The 17,866-nt window shown below is 50.7% G+C and overlaps 6 protein-coding genes across 6 annotated transcripts; 2 read left to right on the top strand and 4 right to left on the bottom strand.

Moving 5' to 3' along the window:
• Positions 1 to 1,011: 1,011 nt before the first annotated feature.
• On the bottom strand, positions 1,012 to 4,317 carry MRS44_015124 (uncharacterized protein; the record flags this gene model as incomplete). Its single annotated transcript, XM_065619079.1, has 25 exons — positions 1,012 to 1,048; positions 1,100 to 1,228; positions 1,285 to 1,330; positions 1,395 to 1,421; positions 1,477 to 1,595; positions 1,723 to 1,823; positions 1,984 to 1,995; positions 2,056 to 2,070; positions 2,142 to 2,152; positions 2,205 to 2,248; positions 2,299 to 2,312; positions 2,384 to 2,476; positions 2,542 to 2,699; positions 2,749 to 2,781; positions 2,835 to 3,033; positions 3,100 to 3,128; positions 3,298 to 3,411; positions 3,473 to 3,556; positions 3,615 to 3,666; positions 3,715 to 3,736; positions 3,784 to 3,792; positions 3,844 to 3,883; positions 3,938 to 3,970; positions 4,022 to 4,169; positions 4,273 to 4,317. 25 exons carry the CDS (start codon positions 4,315 to 4,317, stop codon positions 1,012 to 1,014), a joined length of 1,614 nt encoding a protein of 537 aa, XP_065475151.1.
• Positions 4,318 to 5,262: 945 nt separating this feature from the next.
• MRS44_015123 (uncharacterized protein) lies at positions 5,263 to 6,858 on the top strand (the record flags this gene model as incomplete). Its single annotated transcript, XM_046277559.2, has 1 exon — positions 5,263 to 6,858. One exon carries the CDS (start codon positions 5,263 to 5,265, stop codon positions 6,856 to 6,858), a length of 1,596 nt encoding a protein of 531 aa, XP_046126064.1.
• Positions 6,859 to 7,084: 226 nt separating this feature from the next.
• Positions 7,085 to 7,870, bottom strand: MRS44_015122 (uncharacterized protein; the record flags this gene model as incomplete). The annotated part of the gene is made up of 1 exon (XM_046284339.2): positions 7,085 to 7,870. The coding sequence occupies one exon, from the start codon at positions 7,868 to 7,870 to the stop codon at positions 7,085 to 7,087; it is 786 nt and encodes a 261-aa protein (XP_046126063.1).
• A 2,380-nt stretch (positions 7,871 to 10,250) lies between these two features.
• Positions 10,251 to 11,078, bottom strand: MRS44_015121 (uncharacterized protein; the record flags this gene model as incomplete). Its single annotated transcript, XM_046271614.1, has 1 exon — positions 10,251 to 11,078. The coding sequence occupies one exon, from the start codon at positions 11,076 to 11,078 to the stop codon at positions 10,251 to 10,253; it is 828 nt and encodes a 275-aa protein (XP_046126062.1).
• Positions 11,079 to 12,646: 1,568 nt separating this feature from the next.
• Positions 12,647 to 14,250, top strand: MRS44_015120 (uncharacterized protein; the record flags this gene model as incomplete). The annotated part of the gene is made up of 3 exons (XM_065619078.1): positions 12,647 to 12,996; positions 13,045 to 13,859; positions 13,949 to 14,250. The coding sequence occupies 3 exons, from the start codon at positions 12,647 to 12,649 to the stop codon at positions 14,248 to 14,250; spliced, it is 1,467 nt and encodes a 488-aa protein (XP_065475150.1).
• A 728-nt stretch (positions 14,251 to 14,978) lies between these two features.
• Positions 14,979 to 17,327, bottom strand: MRS44_015119 (uncharacterized protein; the record flags this gene model as incomplete). The annotated part of the gene is made up of 7 exons (XM_046281644.2): positions 14,979 to 15,005; positions 15,068 to 15,819; positions 15,878 to 16,091; positions 16,147 to 16,394; positions 16,459 to 16,585; positions 16,756 to 17,017; positions 17,062 to 17,327. 7 exons carry the CDS (start codon positions 17,325 to 17,327, stop codon positions 14,979 to 14,981), a joined length of 1,896 nt encoding a protein of 631 aa, XP_046126060.2.
• Positions 17,328 to 17,866: the final 539 nt, after the last annotated feature.

The following is a 17,866-nucleotide window of genomic DNA, read 5'->3' as shown; positions in this document are numbered from 1 at the left end:
AACTAAATGCAAGGGATAATCCACGGCGCTCAGAGCCTCGGTTTCATTCGTAGCATCTACGAATCACCAGGCTTTCGTCGCCCTCCTCGTGTGCCCAACCTGCTTTGTACCTCTACCTGCAAGTCGGGCGCTTATCTCTGCACCACCCACCGATTTATGTACCACTTGCCAAGCTATCGAATGTGATCTTCACAATCTATTGGGTTGTTGGCAGTTCTCTCGGCTTCTCGGATGCTCCACGTTGGCGCCAAGTGTCAGCTCCCCACAGAATCATGCAAGCCTCAGGTGGGCTGTGTAGAGGGCGATATGCAGCGTTGGAGGCCTGAATGAACTCTTCTCGTGCTACTATTCTAGCGTGGGAAGTTCTCAGGAGCGAAAATGAGTATAGTGGATGCGTTTACCATTCGAGAGCAATGCTCCTAAGCTCAGGCATATAATAGGGTTTGGCTCAAGGGAGAAAGGGCCCACGCAATTCAGACAGATGATGGTTCTTTTAAACGAAACCACGTGCTGACTGTCAATTCCGGCCGAGTTGGTCCTGATGGCCTTGGCAAATGATGGCCTTGGTGTGTGGTGATTAGACCAACACCAAAGAAGGGTACTGAACAATAGCATAGTTAGCTGGCCCTACACTGCAAAACCGTGAGTGTGCCAATAAACCAACTGGATGTGCCAATCGTCTACGTCTTTGGTGACTGAACCGAAAGCGTTGTGTTTTTGCCTGGGAAGACTTGGTTGCCTGATCAGGCTGATCTGTACAGGTAACAAACTGCTCAAAGTCTTAGTCGCCAACTTCTTGGCTGAATGAGTGATTCCTGGCGGAGAATTCACGACAGTTCAAGCGAATCATCACAGTCCTTGGCAAGTTGTTGTCTGTTGCTTACTTAAAATCGATTCACTTTTCCCTGGTCTATCTACCCACAAAAACGGCACTTTGAGAAGATTGTCTTCATAGAAACCCATGCTTGAGGCCCAATTTGGTCATTCTCTGCCTCTATATCAATCCAGTTTCTACTCCAGTTCGATGGTGCCGGGGGGCTTCGAAGAACTGCCAAATATCAGCTGGGGCTTCAAGACGGAAACAAGGGAAGTGACTTACAGGTCATATGTGACTCGGGAAACTCCGTCTACCTCGTTGACGATCCTGCGAGCCATGGCCTTGAGCAATTTGAAGGAGAACTCGTAGGGCTCGGCGCTCATGAAGTCACTAGTTGTGACAGCTCGGAGGCTATGAACCAGGTCAGAACTCAGGTCTCTAGGACAGAGCAGTGGGCGATAACTTACATGACGATGTATCCATAGACACGGGTGTCTCCCATGACGCCAACAGCTGTGAGAAACAGTTAGTCAAGTCGAGACGAGTGTCTTAACCACTCCATCTCTGGTGCACATACCCTTGTTGGTATCCAAACCGGCGTAGGCTTGGGACATCTATTTGAACAGTCAGCTCTTGTTCGAGAACTAGTGCCAGTAAACTTGCCTCGTTGTAGATTCCGGCCTCCTTGATCATGGAGATGAAGATGTGGTCGGCCTTTCTCGCGATTTCGACTCGTTCAGGGGTAATATCTCCCAGTACACGAACTCCGATGCCAGGTCTGTGTAGTCCATAGAATTAGCTCCGCACAGCCTCAAAAGGCTCAGCTTGACCTGCTGTTGGTAGGAGGGTGTCCCTTGACTCCTCAAGGGGGTAGAAAAAAGAAAAACGAAAAAGAGAAAACTTACCCGGGGAAAGGATGTCGGTTCACGAGGTCCTCGTGAATCTGAAGGCGCCTACCAAGTGCCCTGACCTCGTCCTTGAAGAGCTCGCGCAAAGGTTCCAAAAGCTGAATCGCTGTCAGTTTTACTCCCCGGACGCTCAAGAGCGGAAAAAAAAAAGCCTTTGTGGGTCTCTTTTCGCGCTCAGAGGGATGGAGATGGTCAAAAATGATAGGAGAGTTGGTGTTGTAACTGGAGGGACTTCAGGGGGTTGAACTGTCAACTTACGCGTAGGCCTTGCTGTCATGGTCAAAGTCAGTCATAATACGAGAGAAAAGAGTAAGGAGAAGTGCAACTAACGCCGTCCATCATTCGCTATGTTTTGGTTAGTTCAATGTTGGATACGGAGGATGGGAGGGGGGACTTGCCTTGGGAAGACCACCAACGTTGTGATGCGCTATTTTAAGAGTCAGTAATTGCAGTCGTCGATTTCCACGACAGCTACTAACTCTTAATAGTGGCAGAAGGGCCCTTGAAGCTCAGTGACTCGATGCTGTAGACGGTCAGTCTTCCCCTGGTGCACAAACCGCTCGCTACACATACACGTCCGGGTACAGCTATATCAGAGCAAAGAAGTCAGTCAATCCAGGCATCCACATAAGAAAGGCCATGATATAGGGTGACATACCGTTCCCTGGAGGAACCAAGAGACTTTTCCGGCGTTGGGGGTGTTCTCTGCTTCCTTCTCGATTCTGATGGCCTCTTTCTCGAACAAGTCAATCTATTAACCAGTTAGCACCGCTGGCGACATGAACGCCGGGGGATATGAAGCAATCGAGGACATACAAAGGTCTCTCCAATGATCTTGCGCTTCTTCTCGGGCTCCCTGACGCCCTTGAGGCGGCCGAGGAAGAGCTCGGCGCCATCAACTACCGTAAGGTTGATTCCGAGATGCTGTTGAAGAGTCTCCTTCACCTGCTCACACTCGTTGAGACGCATCAAGCCTACACCAAGTTAGTGTCCGTTAGGCTCGCGCACAAGACTTGGTCATACCGTTGTCGATGAGGACAGCGTGGAATCGGTCACCTATACATGTGTCAGCCTCTCCATATGTGCATGATACAACCCTAATGGCATACCAATTGCCTCCTTCATGAGTTTGGCGGCGACTGTGCTGTCGACGCCACCAGAAACAGCTCCAATAACCTGGGCCTTGTCGCCAACAAGCTTCCTGATACGAGCAATCTCCTGCTCGATGAAATCACTCATGACCCAGTTGGGTTGAGCACCGCAAATGTCGACACTGAAGTTGCGTAAGAGCTCACTTCCGCGGGGAGTCTATAAGTCGCATCATGTTAGTCGAGGGGCGGGGGCGGGAAGGTAGAAAGGAGCTGATATGCATACGTGTTCGAGCTCGGGGTGGAATTGCACGCCTGTTGGGATCTTGAGTTAGCCAAGAGCACACGGTGGGTGAGGCTAGAGGGGGCTCGTATGTAACGCGAAGGGAAAAGAAAAGGTGGGCAAAAGCGCAGCAGCGCGGCCAGTGAATGATGGAATGGGGAGATGAGTGACGTGAATCGACTTTGTGATGGAAAAACACACCAAAGATGGGCTTTGACTGGTGAGCGATGCCAGCAAACTCGGAGTTGGCAGTCTTGGCCACAACCACGAACCCCTCAGGCAGGCGGACGAGCTTGTCGAAGTGGCTCATGTAGGCTAGATAGTGTTAGAATCCGTAAAAGACTTGGAAGCTTCATAGGCAAGGAAGGGAACTCACCATGCATGGTCTCGCCCAGACCAGCGAAGAGACGGTCGACATGGTTGTCAACCTTGTGGATGGTGACGTCAGCGTGGCCGTACTCTGTCCAGGCGAGTTGTTAGAAACCGTGGGCACGCGGGTTCAATGAACAAGGACAAACCTCGAGCTATTCCGCGAGCAACGTTCGCAGAGTCGGTCTGCCAAGCAATTTCCTGTACGAGGTTAGTTAAAGATTTGCGAGATCAGAGAAAACGAAAAACTTGCCTGGCAGCCATAGCTAAACTCGAGCAATTAGTACTAGACCATAACGGGCTCAAATGGAGTCATACCAGATACCACTATAAATTCGTGTCAGTGAATGTGTGTTTCTCAACACCGAGGTGACTCACAGGATCGGAACACCAAGCTCAAAGACAGCGGGGTCAACGTCTTTTTTTTAGATCAGCATACTTGCACCTCATGTGCGAGGGAGGGAAATCTCACGGGGTGAGCCTTCGTCGTAAACAGAGGAGGGACCTATTGAGTTTGTCAGAAAGAAAAATGGAGGAGGGCCGAAAGGATTCTTACCTCCAGACAAGACGATACCCTTGGGCTTCCAGGTGAGATCGGCGAGCTTGGTGGTGCAGGGGAGCATCTCAGCATAAACACTGAGGGCTCGCAGGCGACGGAGAATCAGATGGCTGGTCTGGCTGCCGAAATCCAACACCAAGATGGTCTGTGACGAAACAAGTCAGTACTGAAGCCGTTGAAGCCGGATTGCGGGGGGGTTGGCGCTGCCGGGGAAGAGCGAGGAGGCTTGGGAGAGGAAATTTACGCACGTCGAAGTTGTTGTGAGGCGCCTCGGCGTCGATTCCGGTGGCCATGTTGTCTGATTTCTGCAGAAGCAAAGATGGGAGCTTGATTGATGAGTGCGTGGTTGTTGCTAGAGAAACTTTTTGATGCCATCCATTCGTGCCCCTCCAAATTGCCCCTCTATCTTGCCCTATCTTATCTTATCTCTCCCAATCCTGACTCAGTGGATTGCCTTGACGTATCACGTGACTACCCAATCTCTTCTTTCCCAAACACACGTGACCTCCCCCTTTGCCTGCATTACTTTCCACGTTCTAGCACGATAACCTGAGTCCTTGCAAAGGATAATTTTTGTTCCCAAGCAGCGGAGTTTAAAACACAAGCATCTTCTACGAACTTGCTGAATACCCACGTTGACTAGGTAAGGAAGCACCGACATCAGCAGGCAACAACGTGCCAGGATAGTTACGGCGGCGGCGAGTGTCTATAATGGCTGCTTGTGGCCTTGTTCAGAAGGTTTTTGAGCATGATGGAGGCAGGACAAGTCTGTGCTCTTGCATTAGGTCGAATGCCAAGCAGCGTGAAGGCACCAAACCCCGGTCTGATTCTGTGACCAAGCTTCACGGACGTGATTCTTGCGGGCATCTATCATTGGTCCTTGTACGATAGAATCTTAGCTAGGTCTGTCCAGGTGTTGCGATGTGATCCCGTACTAGACGGCCGACATCCATGTTGCTCGTTTTGTTACTTCTTGCGGTAAACCGACCAATAGCATCCGGTAAATCTTTCAGTGAAATGTACTCTTTCATTGCAATCTACAGTTCTGGTGCCTTGTTCTTGGCTGGTTGATTGTCCCCTGTGCTTCCCAAAGCAAAAGAAGCAATCGCCGATGTGGGGCGCCCAGGCTTCTGCCTCCGAAATTAACCGTTGGTCAGCATAAAGGGGCCATCGTGAACTCTTCCTTTTACAATATTTTTCACCTCAGAAAGCCAATTTCTCAATAACATCATTACGCCATGGGTTACTCCGAAATTCACTGCCACATATGTGGCGTCAGTTTCAACATCAGCCGTGCCCGCACAGAGAAGGAGCCTCGCAGCGCAGCTTGGGGTCAAGAGTGCGACTATCCAGATCGCTTCCATCCAGAGTCTTGTCCTGATGAACCGGGATGCTTTTGGGTCGACAGATATGCCGATGGAAACGAAGATGCTGAAGAACCCGAGACTGCTCTCGTGGAGCCCGTCAAAGTCTTCCCCGCCGACATTGATGAAGACAACTTCGAGCCGGATGATTGGGAACATATTTCAGGGCCAAGATGTAATCAAGGCGATGCTTACAACGGACACAACATCTCGGTAAAGGCCATGAGGGGTTGCAAAACCTCCCAATGCCTTGTGCGCAAGTCAGAGGACTGGGAACCTGAGCCGGACGATGAAGAGTTTGAAACTTCGGGACACTTCTTCCTCAGCGGTCTGAATGACTCCATGCCGAGCAGGGACATGGACTATCCCGAGGTCTTTCCTGCTCGTCATGACTGCGACAGCCCTCATGCTGACAACTGCATCTGGACTATCGAGGACGCTGAAGTCTACGCCATGCCCTTTCATCCGACCTGTCTCGAGGTTTTCAAGAGAGCCTCGCTGCATAGATACGGCGTTGTCGACATTGAATGCCTCACGCAGTGGTGGGCACATGAAGCAAACTACGAGGACTTTCATGCCTTTCCTCGACATCCCGATGTCGAAAATGGCCAACAGCAGTCCTGGAATCATTCCCCAGGGGATGAGTACCTTGCCGCCAATCCATGCTTTGTACCTGGCTTGGAATCTCTCTTATCTTCGGCAAAGCGTCCAAAAGAGCTTGGCCAGGCCGACTCTGAAGTAACTCCCACGGCCGTCGCGATGGCGAAAAATCCCACGGATCTCTTCTCCCGACTACCTGGAGAGATTAGGACATTTATCCTGCTGCAGTTGGGCTTCAGGGATATTGCCAACCTCCGGCTCGCTTCTCGGACATTTTTGCAGCTGCCCCAGTCGCTCTTCTATCACTTGACTTTGAGCGACAGCCCGTGGCTGTACGAAGCCTGGTCGTCGTTGCCCATATCCTTCTGGGCTACCACAACACGGGAAGAGGAAGAGAAGAAGGAGGATTCCCGACAGGCCAGACTGACAGAGCTAAGAAACGCCATTGAAGTTCTGGAGGACGAAGCCCATGACTCTGGCGACCCCGACTCCAACGACGCTGCTATTGAAGCTATAGACAGGGAGATTGAGAAACTCGAGGATATATCCGGTAGCCCCCGTCCCACAACCGCGGTAATTCAGCTAGATCGTACCGAGACGGACTGGTACAGTCTACAGACTGAGGTCGGGAGAAACTGGAAGAAATTACAGGGACTGCGAAACCGGCGCAGGATATGGGACGATTGCCAGGAGATTCTCAACCGCGTGGATGCTTATCGAAGAGAGGGCAAGATCCGCCGGGGGCAAGCGGTTGATGTTGTCGCAATGGCCAGACGAGCTGAGGAAGTGCAGGCTGAGAAGGGAAGGAGATGGGCGAGGTATTGTGCCGCAGGGAGGCAGGGTCCATACAACCCGGAGGATTGGGCTTGAATGAGGGTGATGGAGTCGCTAGAGAATTTCATTATGATTACAGTTCAGTCCATCTAAGGTGCTGGCAAAGGCGAGCGGGGGATTCCAATCTGCGTGGCTTTTCTGATATTTGACATTATGTTCTCTTCGAATATATACAAGTTTGCAAGACAAAACATACCCTTGGTCACTTGAACCTACAGATTTGGTAACTAGCTGTGCTCACGTATATCATGAGCTGATTGACTTAGGCAGAGTCAGGCTGGCCAGGGTCGACGTCGGCAAAAGTCGTACCAATGGCCACCTCGTCATACCAAACCTGTCGGAAGCTCTGGCTACCCTCCATGTGTTTATCGTCGTGCCAAGCATTGGCATACAGACCGATGCGGAACTGAAACACGCTGTCGTCGTTGAGGGTCGTCTTGCGGTTGTACTCCTCCAGAACCTTGTTGCCATCAAACCAGATCTTGTAGAAGCCAGTGTTGTCGCTCTTCCACGAAGCCTGGATGACAACTTTGTGCCACTGGCCAGCACTGACCTTGGCCAAATTGGGGAACGGCTTGATGTCACGGCTGCAGTCTGGCACTCGGTACTGGCCGCTGACGACACGGGACATCAGTTGGTCGCCCTCGAGCCAAAGCATGGACGAAGGCATCCAATCATCACCACCGCAGCTGGCACCAGGACGGTTTGCAATGAACTGGGCCAAGTTGTACGACTGGGGTTGAAATTCCCACTGATCTGACAGACGGAAAGCGAAGCCGTAGAAAAGCTGGTCGCCACGCTTGTAGCCTTGGTTGTGGTCGACCTCAGAATGGTAGCGGCCAGTGTAGCCGGGTGTATAGGTCTGCGTCATTTTCAGGGCATTTCCGCCCTTGTAGGCGACGTTGGTGACGGCTTCGACGGTACCCTTGTTCTCCCGACGGATGTAGTCCCAGCCGTTGAGGTTGCCTGGGTTGTAGAATTTGCGCTCGGCGGAGGCGGAGAGAGGACAGAGCGCCAAGGCGGCCGCGATGGTGTTGATTAGCTTCATGATAACGATACAACGAGAGGGACCGTCTTGTTTTGGTAAGGAGGAGTAGAGAAGGACGGGCTGGGGATGAGATGTCACTATTGTCCTGGGAGTGCCTTTGAAAGAGCCAGGACGTCAAGGCCCGGGGATAGTAAACAACTTATAAACCACACAGTCTGCAGCACATGCGAACACCACCTTTTACCATAATTGGCTTACTCTTATTCACTCCACTGTATCCTTAGTCCTATTTCCCTCAGCGGTTACACAGCGATCAGCTTATGTTCTGTGCAGGGCAGGGATGATTACCCTGTAGAACAGACATCGTAAAAACTCGCCAATAGGAGAGCAGGTTGAAGAGTTCCAAGCTTCGTTATGAGAACTGACCAACATAAATCTCTCGTCTTGAGATATTTGCAGGCCGGAGGACACTAGCCTCATGAGCCCCATCAGGAGATATTTTCTTGCATAATGCATGAAGGCGCCCCGGGGCAATTTACTTGCCTATCCACAAACTCCCCGAGACACATCAGCCACTACGTTGTATTTGGAGCATGTCTTGGGCTTTTTGCCCCCCCAAAAAGCTTGGTCAGTGAAATGTATGCCACGACATCCGCAAGTGCTACCGTATGAGGCAAGTAGTATTTGAAGTGGGCTCAAGGCGGCCATCCCACTCCCGCCCAGGGAAAAGGCAGGTGACATTGGCTTAAGTGAGCCGGTCTCTCTTCATTGCTCGTCTTGTTTTAGAGTCCCATCGATTTCGCTAGTCAGTCGTTACCTGTATTGCAAAATACATACATGCTTCTATTACTAGCTTGCAGTTTCGTGGACTATTACGTGAGAATCAATTGAGAACTGACCGCTTGAGAAGGAAAACGGCCCAGCTGGTGACATTTCAATTTCTAAGCAGAAGATACGAGTCTAGCTAATGTCATCAGAAGTTGTATTGAGCTTACTGTGGCGTACTACATCTCGTCGTCGCTGATACGGATTGCCCGATCCCGAAGGTGCCATGAAAGGGCTCAGACATGGAATGCCTCCACGTGAGATCTAGAACAGCTTGATGGGACTTCGGGCCGCGAAGTAAGGTGTTCTCGCCAGTATTGACCATGGTGGGTTGATGACTGCATGACGGCCTACAGGAGCTGAAGTGAAACCTGCAGCACATTTACAAGGCCAATCAATTTATGTCAGACAACGGGCTGTCGATCCATTACCACCTCGGTCCATAATTCCGGTGGTTCTGGTGGTCAACAGCCCTACCAGACGCGGGTTGTTTCATGCCGTCTCGGCGCATGGATACACATCTGGCCTTACAAGCACCACGTTGTGCGGATGTAACGGAGCAATGGCAGAACTCTCCCTGGTTCGGAAAAGGGTCATTGGCCTTGAGCCATGTGACCCCTGTTCACCATGGTCAGGATCGGCCGCTGTGGAGCATTCACGCCGAACTCTCTAGAGGGTTTCCAGCAGCAGTATCGGATTTGTTGCGTATGCTAATTTTTTTTGCTCCACTAGTTTATTGAGCTTGGTCTTTGGCAACTATTCTCACCACGCCGACTCCCAGATCAGGCCATTCTAACGGTCGATCAAGCGATCCCCGGGCAACAATAGGAAATGACCAATGAAGCCACGTGCTATCATGGTCGAGAATGACAACAAGATGCGCAAGTTCAATCTCGGTTAGATTTAACATCCCAGAGCCAACTACAACGAGCATCTACCTCCCCTAATAGTACCTCTAGATCACCCGTATTGCAGGCTTAGTGCACGATGAGGTCTCTTCTGCCAATGGCAATGGCTACAGTGCGTATTTATGAAGGCTGTGCCTATTAAAGGGAGTAATTGACATCAAGGTTCGTCGGGCCATACCTACGACACTCGAATTAAGTGGCTGCTTCACATTCCATCACACCCATCAAGTAGCTCTGCATCATTATTTGTTGTGAGACTGAGAACCAGGTTCCGACATGATGCCACCACCCCGTAACTAGTACAATACAACCTCGCGAGGCGGATAGCTCTCGAAGTCATCGATCTCGTCCCGAGTTATCCAGTCGTTGTCAAAGACTCCGACGCGTCTATACCCTCCTTCACTCCCTTCATCTACCGCTAGGGCAATACCAACCACAGAGAACATAACAAAGCCGCTATGCGCAGAGGCACTATCTTACCCCGTGGCGAGTGGCATGCCCAAAACTTCTGCTGGCTGAGCATGTGGCAGGTCAAGCCTGCACCAAAGAGTTTGTCCCTTGCACACACCTTCCAGTGCTTCGTATGGCTTCCCATGAAAGTTCTTCTCCTGGTTGGTCGACACTCGAGGCCGAAGTTTTATCAAGGGGCCCGAGATGGTGATAGAACTTCCTTCCATAACCTGCCCATACTGATTGTCACTCGAGTTTCATGTGCAATCAACTACCGCCACTCTCTTCAATAGATCATAGGTGCCCAAAAATGTGCCGTCAAGCCATTCCACCTGCCCATTTAGCGAAGCCCAAGACCAAGAAGGGGCGAAATATTGAGATGGGCAAGTGGGTTTTTTCCAGAAGAACAGCAAATTCTCCGGAAGCGTCTTCTGCCATATCCCTGCACAGTAGCGACATTGATTCTTTCCAGAGAGGGCCGATAGAGCAGAAAAGGCCGACGCGACTCCAGCCAAGGCGGGGAGTTTGTCCGTATCGTAGGTGAGGCTCCTTTTTGAGAAGTCGGTAAAGACCTCGCTCCACTTAATAGATCTTAGATCTGGAACTTTGAGACCAAACAATCCTCCGTCCTCTACTTCTTCTACTTTCTTGCAGCTTCGCCCAATCTTTTTGGATGTGAACCAGAGGATGCGTGTGGAGAGGTACTGTTCTTGAAGAACCCATCCTCTAGGTCTCAGCGCATAGACTCCTCTTATGAAGGGTCTTGACTCGTCGTAATCTGTTATGAGGTAAATATTGGCCGGTTCGCTTGTGGGAGAATTCAACCTCAGGGTGGTGTACGGGAAAGGCCGCGTACGCAAAAAGCCCTTGGTATCATCGCCTGAGTTAAGAGCTGCAATGTTGATGTAGGCGTTGGTATAGATGCGAGCCATTTGTGAAGCCTCCCGGCCCCAATCCGAGATGTCATCTTGGATGATGCAGAGTGAATCGATCCATAGATAAGGTACGCCCAGCTCATGAGTCACGACAATGGCGTCTTGGAATGTCTTTGGGACTTCCCTGGAGAGTTTAAAGCCTTGCTTCATCCTCTGAAGGTTCTGACTTGTTGTAAGAAAGCTCCGTCACGCTCCCTAGCAGTGGCTAAGAGTGGTATATCTTGTGTTAGCCTCGCTCTCTTCAAGACTGGCCCCTTCGCATAATCTAACGCGGTCCAAGTCCCTGACGTCAAGCAATCGGGTAGGTAGCAGATCGTATAGTCGTGCAGTTCTGTCAGGTTCGCCCTTTTCTTCTAATGTGGAGGGCGGGCGATTTGAAGCAGGTCTCGTTGGGCACCAGCAGTTGTGGTGTTGGTCACACTCATCTATCCAAGAATGCATTTGCCGCTTAGTGGCTTCCGACAGCGGATTGGCATGCACAGCCCATTCGGAGCTGCCAGAGGACAGAGCATCTGACTGAGTTAGATTAAGCTTGCCACAATGCGAGTTTGACAAGATCCCTTATCATGTTCTGTCTTGACTTTGAACTTCAGGCCTCTATTAGATGTTGGCCGTATACATGTCGCGTGCGATCCGTAAAGATGCATACTCCCTTTGTATCTGGGGCTAGTTATGTCATAGTGGGGTCACCAGTGCCTCAGGATCAGGAGGGTAGCCAACGCAAGATCGCAATCCTTGATCCAGACTCTCAGCCGTCTCGCAGTCGATGAGCTGCAGTCGACAATGTATTTGAGGTGTGGCGCTTCTAAACCAACTGGAAGTTGGCCGTCTGGGAGCGAGGCACAAACTGGACAGCTGTACTCCAAGAGCCTGGGCAGAAGAGGTTGAAATTTGGCCAGTCATTGCCCTAATAATACTGTAACTCTTCTGCCACTGCTCGCCGCGTGTCAGGGTCTGCAACACCTCGTATATTGTCTGGTAAGCTGACTTTTCGTCGATCAAGATGGATGTGTCAGCCGGATTTTTCTTTCGGAATAAGGCGTTCAATAATCCAAAATGAGTTGTGCTGATGGAAACATGAACCTCATTTTCTACTCCAAGGGTAGCGGAGTGTTTGGTAACGATCTTTTGGCTCAGTTAACCCATCAAGGGCCGGGCTTCACTATAATAAAGAACGCATTATCAACGCATCATAGCATCATATCCCAATGCTAACACAGTGGTCAATAACCGACAGTCCCTAGTTTTGCTTGATGCCTGAACTATGGCGAGACCATTGTCAACCTCCTCACTCAAGGAATGGTTGCGTATGCGGTTATAGCGTCGACAGAGGTCAGGTGGCCTTTCATTTCGTTCGCCGAACCCCATAAGTCCTATGGTAGGTGCCTTGAGCAAACCTGGCCCTCTCGGTAACTATGTATCTTAACCTGATTACAAAGCAGTGTGTAGACAGAGTCTGGGGCTCGCATCTAGCTCCGAGAGGCCTGGTCAGGGGCAGATGCGTTTGCGGGGAAGTCTGCGGGGAAGTTTGCGGGGAAGTAATCTGCCAACCCGAGGTCCCTGGGTTCGGCAGCTGTGGTTTGACAACTGCCGGTGGTACATGGTCCTCGTCAAGACAAACTTTCACCTCAAATACACCGAGGTGAGTGCGTGGATGAGATTTGCGGACCATCTTCCCTCCCCCCTTGTCCCACACTCACCAGCAAAGTCAAGTCAACATGAGCAGCAACAAGTTCTTTACCTTCAAGAACACCATCGGAGGCGCCCTTCAAGGGAGCAAACGGCTTGGACATGGCATTAACCCGTCTACCCGCAAACCTCTCTGGGATGTGCCCATCGCCTCATCACAGGACCTTGAAAGCGCCGTCAGTGCAGCTCGCGTCGCCTTTGCCGATTGGTCCAAGACACCGTGGGCCCATCGACAAGCGTGTCTGACACAAGCAAGCAAGCTCCTCGCGGAACGCAAAAATGACATGTCGAGGCTTTTATCCCTAGAGTGCGGCAAACCACCACAGTTTGCCGAACTTGAAGTGATCCACGCCATCAATTTCCTCGACTTCTTTGGTCTGTTGCCTTCCTCTACCTTGTGTTGTCAATGTGAGCTTATCTGACCGAGGTTCCGCTTCACAGCTGCCCAGGAGCCGCTAGAGACACGAGTTATTCAAGACGATAAGGACCTTCACTTAGCCCTGCAGTATGAACCTATGGGAGTGATTGGTGCTATCTGTCCTTGGAACTATCCTCTTGTACTCGCAATCGGCAAGATCGCGCCTGCGCTATTGACAGGCAACTGCATGATTGCGAAGCCATCGCCATACACCCCATACAGCCTCCTCAAATTTTCTGAACTGGTCCAGAATGTGTTCCCTCCTGGAGTCCTGCAGGCTCTTCATGGGGATATGGAACTAGGCCCTCTGCTCTGCCAACATGCCGACGTGGACAAGATAAGTTTTACAGGATCAAGTGCAACAGGCAAGAAGATTATGGCTGCCGCGAGTGCCACGCTCAAAAGTGTCACTCTTGAACTAGGCGGGAACAGCGCCAACATCGTTTGTCCCGATGTTGACGTAGATGTCGTTGCTCCTCAAGTGGCATTGGCTGCCTTCTTCAATTCTGGTCAACTATGCGTGGCCAGCAAGCGTGTATTTGTTCACGAAGACATATACGACAGGTTCCTCGAGAAAATGGTTGAAACTGTCGAGAAATGGAAGGTTGGACCGCCTGACGCAGAGGGGGGTGTTATGCTCGGACCAGTACAAAACGAGATGCAGTACAACATTGTGAAGCGTTTTTTCCAAGACACAACCGAAAATGGCTACAAGTTTGCGTGCGGAGGAGGTCAAGCTTTGGATGGATCAAGTTTCTTCATTAACCCGGCTATCGTCGACAATCCTCCTGATCAGTCACTTGTGGTCGAAGGTGAAGCCTTTGGTAAGTCAACAATTCCCGGTTTCCCCATATTAGTAAAACAGTTGCCTGAAGTTTCAACATGCTAATTCCTTCTGTTATTGCCCTTGTAGGTCCCATTGTGCCGCTACTCAAGTGGAAAGACGAAGATGACGTCTTGTCCCGTGCAAACAACACTACGACAGGCTTGGGCGGAGCCGTTTGGTCGGCCGATATCGACCGAGCAAAGAGGATTGCCTCAGGAATCAATGCGGGAACTATATGGATTAACAGCTTTGAGAAGCCTTTGCCACAGGCACATCTGGCTGGCCGTAAGGAGTCTGGGGTTGGCGGAGAATGGGGACGTGAAGGGCTCGGGGTGTATTGCAACATCAAGACAATCCACCATTACCGGAATCCTGTATCTAAAGAGTAGTTATATTGGACCTGACATTGATCTTTTTAAACTGCAGACATCTGCCGCGTTCGCACCTACAGCTTTCATCCCGGAGGCGAAACTCTCTGCCACCAACCGCTCGACTCAGGCGCCATGATCAATCGCACATTTCCGAAGTACGCCTTAGTTCCTTCGGATATCTTCTGCTGCTTCGAAAAAGCATTGATACCCCTGGCGAGGGAATTCCACCATGCTTTGCAGAGATGTGACGGCTGACGCTGCCCTCGAACACACCTGGATTATGCCGGGCTAATGGGTTGCCATTTCAGGTACTGAAGGTGACATGGGTTTCTTGGGTGTTCATTACAGAAAGACTACGGGCTTTCTGGTTATTGCAATCACTGTGGGCAACCTTACATGCAGCACATTTTAAGATGTTAGCGTACAGCATGATAGTCAAAGTTCACCATATACAGATCGCTTGTTCACATTCGTATCCCAGAAATGGATCAAATTGTCTCATTTGATCCACTTCAACAACATGTTGGAAACATCGGATTCGTAGTTAGGAGGGATCTCAGCACCAGTCACGATGGACCCTATCGGGCTTTGTGGTTACCACCAGGATCTTGCCTTCGAAAGGGCGGCAGTGATAAATCAAACTATGTATATTTGTTGAAGTTTGGGCAAGAATTTGTAAATGTACATAAAAAATGAAGAATGTAAGCGAGAGATCTCGAAAGGTACGACCAACAGCGCGGCTCCATCTATCCCCGTTTGATAAGGTCCGCAGCCTGCATGTACATATGGTCAGCAATCTGTCGTGTAGGACTAATCGTGGAATCAAGTCACTTACCCTCTCAGCTACAGCATATACAGTCGTCATAGTATGCGCAGCAGGAAGCAAAGGAATCACACTAGCATCAACAATCCGGAGCCCATCAACACCATAGACCCTAAGATTCTCGTCGACGACACCGCCTTCTTCACGCTTGCCGATCCTGTTAGACCCAGCGGGGTGAAACAGAGTTCCAGCGCTGGAGCGAATGAACTGCTCTAGATCATCGTCGGACGTCACATTGGCTCCAGGGACGACCTCAACAGGCGCAAGACTCTTGATAGAGGGCGCCTCGACCAGCTTTCGGGCAAACCTAATACCTTCAGTCAGAAGGGCGACATCAAGTGGGTTCCTAAGAAACTCCGGGTTGGCTACAGGAGCATCAAAGATGCTCGATGATTTAGCCTTGACAGATCCTCGCGAAAATGGGTGCTGGAGACCGAGGACAAGGGCGCCGTCACTCCAGATGAGCTCGAGAATAGCACTCTTTTTGTCAAGCAGCTTCTCGCTAAGAAGCTTTTGCTGCTTCTGGTAACTCTTGGCTACATCGGCGGGCGTGCCAGGCGGCAGAAACTTGGTGCCGTCTTGGCTGGCTGCTTGCTTATGAATGTCCGAAGCGGCGTTGGAATAGTCGGAGAGGGGCAGGAAGATTAGAAAATCACCGGTGGGACTTGTTAGGGGACCCTTCTTCTGACTGTCGTATTGAGCTCGCGCCTCAGCCGCAAAGGTGGCGTTGCTGGTCAGGTTGCTGGTCTGAATAGGTGCTTGGACTAGTTCCACGTCAGTCTCTAATGAGTTGGCAAGATCTGCATGGATGGCACCACTTACTCTGATTGACTACAGCGAGCAAGACGTGATCATGGAAGTTCTGACCGACTCCGGGGAGGTCCACGACTGTAGCTACGTTGATGCTAGAGAGAAGGGCCGAGTCGCCGATGCCAGAGACTTGGAGAATTTGGGGCGAATGAATTGCCCCTGCTGCAAGAATAACCTCCTTCTTGGCACTGACTGTCTGACGGGAACTGTCTCTGCTTGTGGCAAACTGTGGTATCACTGGTCAGCCAGACGGACTCACTCACGGCATGTTGACACCTTACCTCTACACCTGTGGCCTTGACTGTGCTCTTGTACTTTTTGGTGAGTACTCGTGTGACTTGCTGGCCAGTCAATATCTTGAGATTCTTCCGGCTGGATACCGACTCGTAGTAGGCTTCCCGGGCAGAGGACCGCGTCAGCGTTTTGGGATCTTGGTTGTGAGGACAGAAGTATCCTCCGATAGGACTTCCGTTGGCTTGGTCCCGAGCAACAGTGATGTCAAGCTCTTGGACCGCCTTGACAATGTTCTCTAAGGTAGATCCCCATCAGTATAGATGTTCATTCTAGAGCTTGAGATGGGGCTATCAACGTACTTGTGGTAGGCCAAAAGAAGGGTGAGTAGCTTGAGTGCATGTAGCCCGAAGTACCATGAGCTGACGCATCCGTAGTAATGGCATACTCCTTCTTGATATCGGCATTGGGAGGAGTGAACTTTTCGTTCTAAGGCTCCAAGTCAGCGTTTGACTCTTGTCATCAGTGACGTCTCCAACAGGGGCCATCAGCCAAAACAGCAAAAGACACAGTCATCGATCCATGACAACGTCAAACCCCAAAACCGTAAAATACCGTGACCTATTTGACACTGGCTGAGTCTGGCTCAGGTACCTTACCTTCTTGAAGTAGGGAAAAAGCGTGTCCCAATCCCAGCCCTTGTTACCTAGCTCAGCCCAGTCATCGTAGTCTGCTTTCGATCCTCGATCAAAAACCATTCGGTTCAGCTTAGTTGAGCCTCCCACGACCTTGCCTAGGGGGATCGAGACGCTGCGCCCGTTAAGCGACTCGCTGGCGGGATATGTGATGTTCCAGTCATATTTGGTACCGACAGCGCCACCAGCGAGGCCAGGAATCGTGACAAAGTCTTCATTGGCGTCGCTACATTATGGTTAGAAGTACTCACATGGCGTCTTATCACTTACAAGTCACCAGCTTCGATGATGAGAACAGTTACAGCTGAGAGATAATCGAGTGAGTACTGGCTGTGAATGAATAAGGCCAAGACAAAAGACATACCAGGGTTCTCAGACAAACGATTTGCAACTGTCAGACCAGCTGCACCTCCACCGACAATGACATAATCGTATTCTTTACTAAGATCGGCACTCTTAGCACCCGGGTAGGCTAGTGCAGTGGTTGCATGGAGGCAGCCAACAGCGGCCACGGCAAGGACCGGAAGCCTGGCCATATTTGGTAAATGATGGATAATGGGCAAGTTTAAAGAGTGTAAACAATTGGTTCAGTGGCCAACTGATCATTTTACGCCCAGATTTCAGTCAGGAAGGCTTACTTGCTCTTATACATGCTGTATCAATCACAACCATACGCCTCGATCGCTTGCGCCATCATTCGACCGCACTAACCTCCTTGTAAGCCTAGTACAGTAAACGTGCCGTTTCTTGAAAGTTTATTTCTCCTTGGCCCCAAGACATGACCGTTTCAGGAGCAAGGGCCAAAGATTAGATTACCCAAGACGGAAACCATCACCGCAAGCTTGGAAAATGGCATTGACATTCAATCAGGAACGGAACCCGCTCATTGGCTCGCTAGGGCTCTTGTAACGGATGCAAAGCCTGATCTGGTCTGATCTTGTCGCATAAGGTTTACACAGCCTGTTTGAAACGGAGCATGCGAAACGTGTTAAGAGACAGGGCCGCAATAACGGCAATCCCACTCGGGACAGAACATACTGGGTTCATAATCTATTTCTAATCAAGCAGGGGGTTC

The sequence above is a fragment of the Fusarium solani genome, assembly GCF_023522795.1.
Source record: "Fusarium solani strain SB1 chromosome Unknown bctg00000011, whole genome shotgun sequence".
In the NCBI taxonomy this organism is placed as follows: Eukaryota; Fungi; Ascomycota; class Sordariomycetes; order Hypocreales; family Nectriaceae; genus Fusarium; species Fusarium solani.
This window is presented reverse-complemented; position numbering and strand designations above follow the sequence as displayed.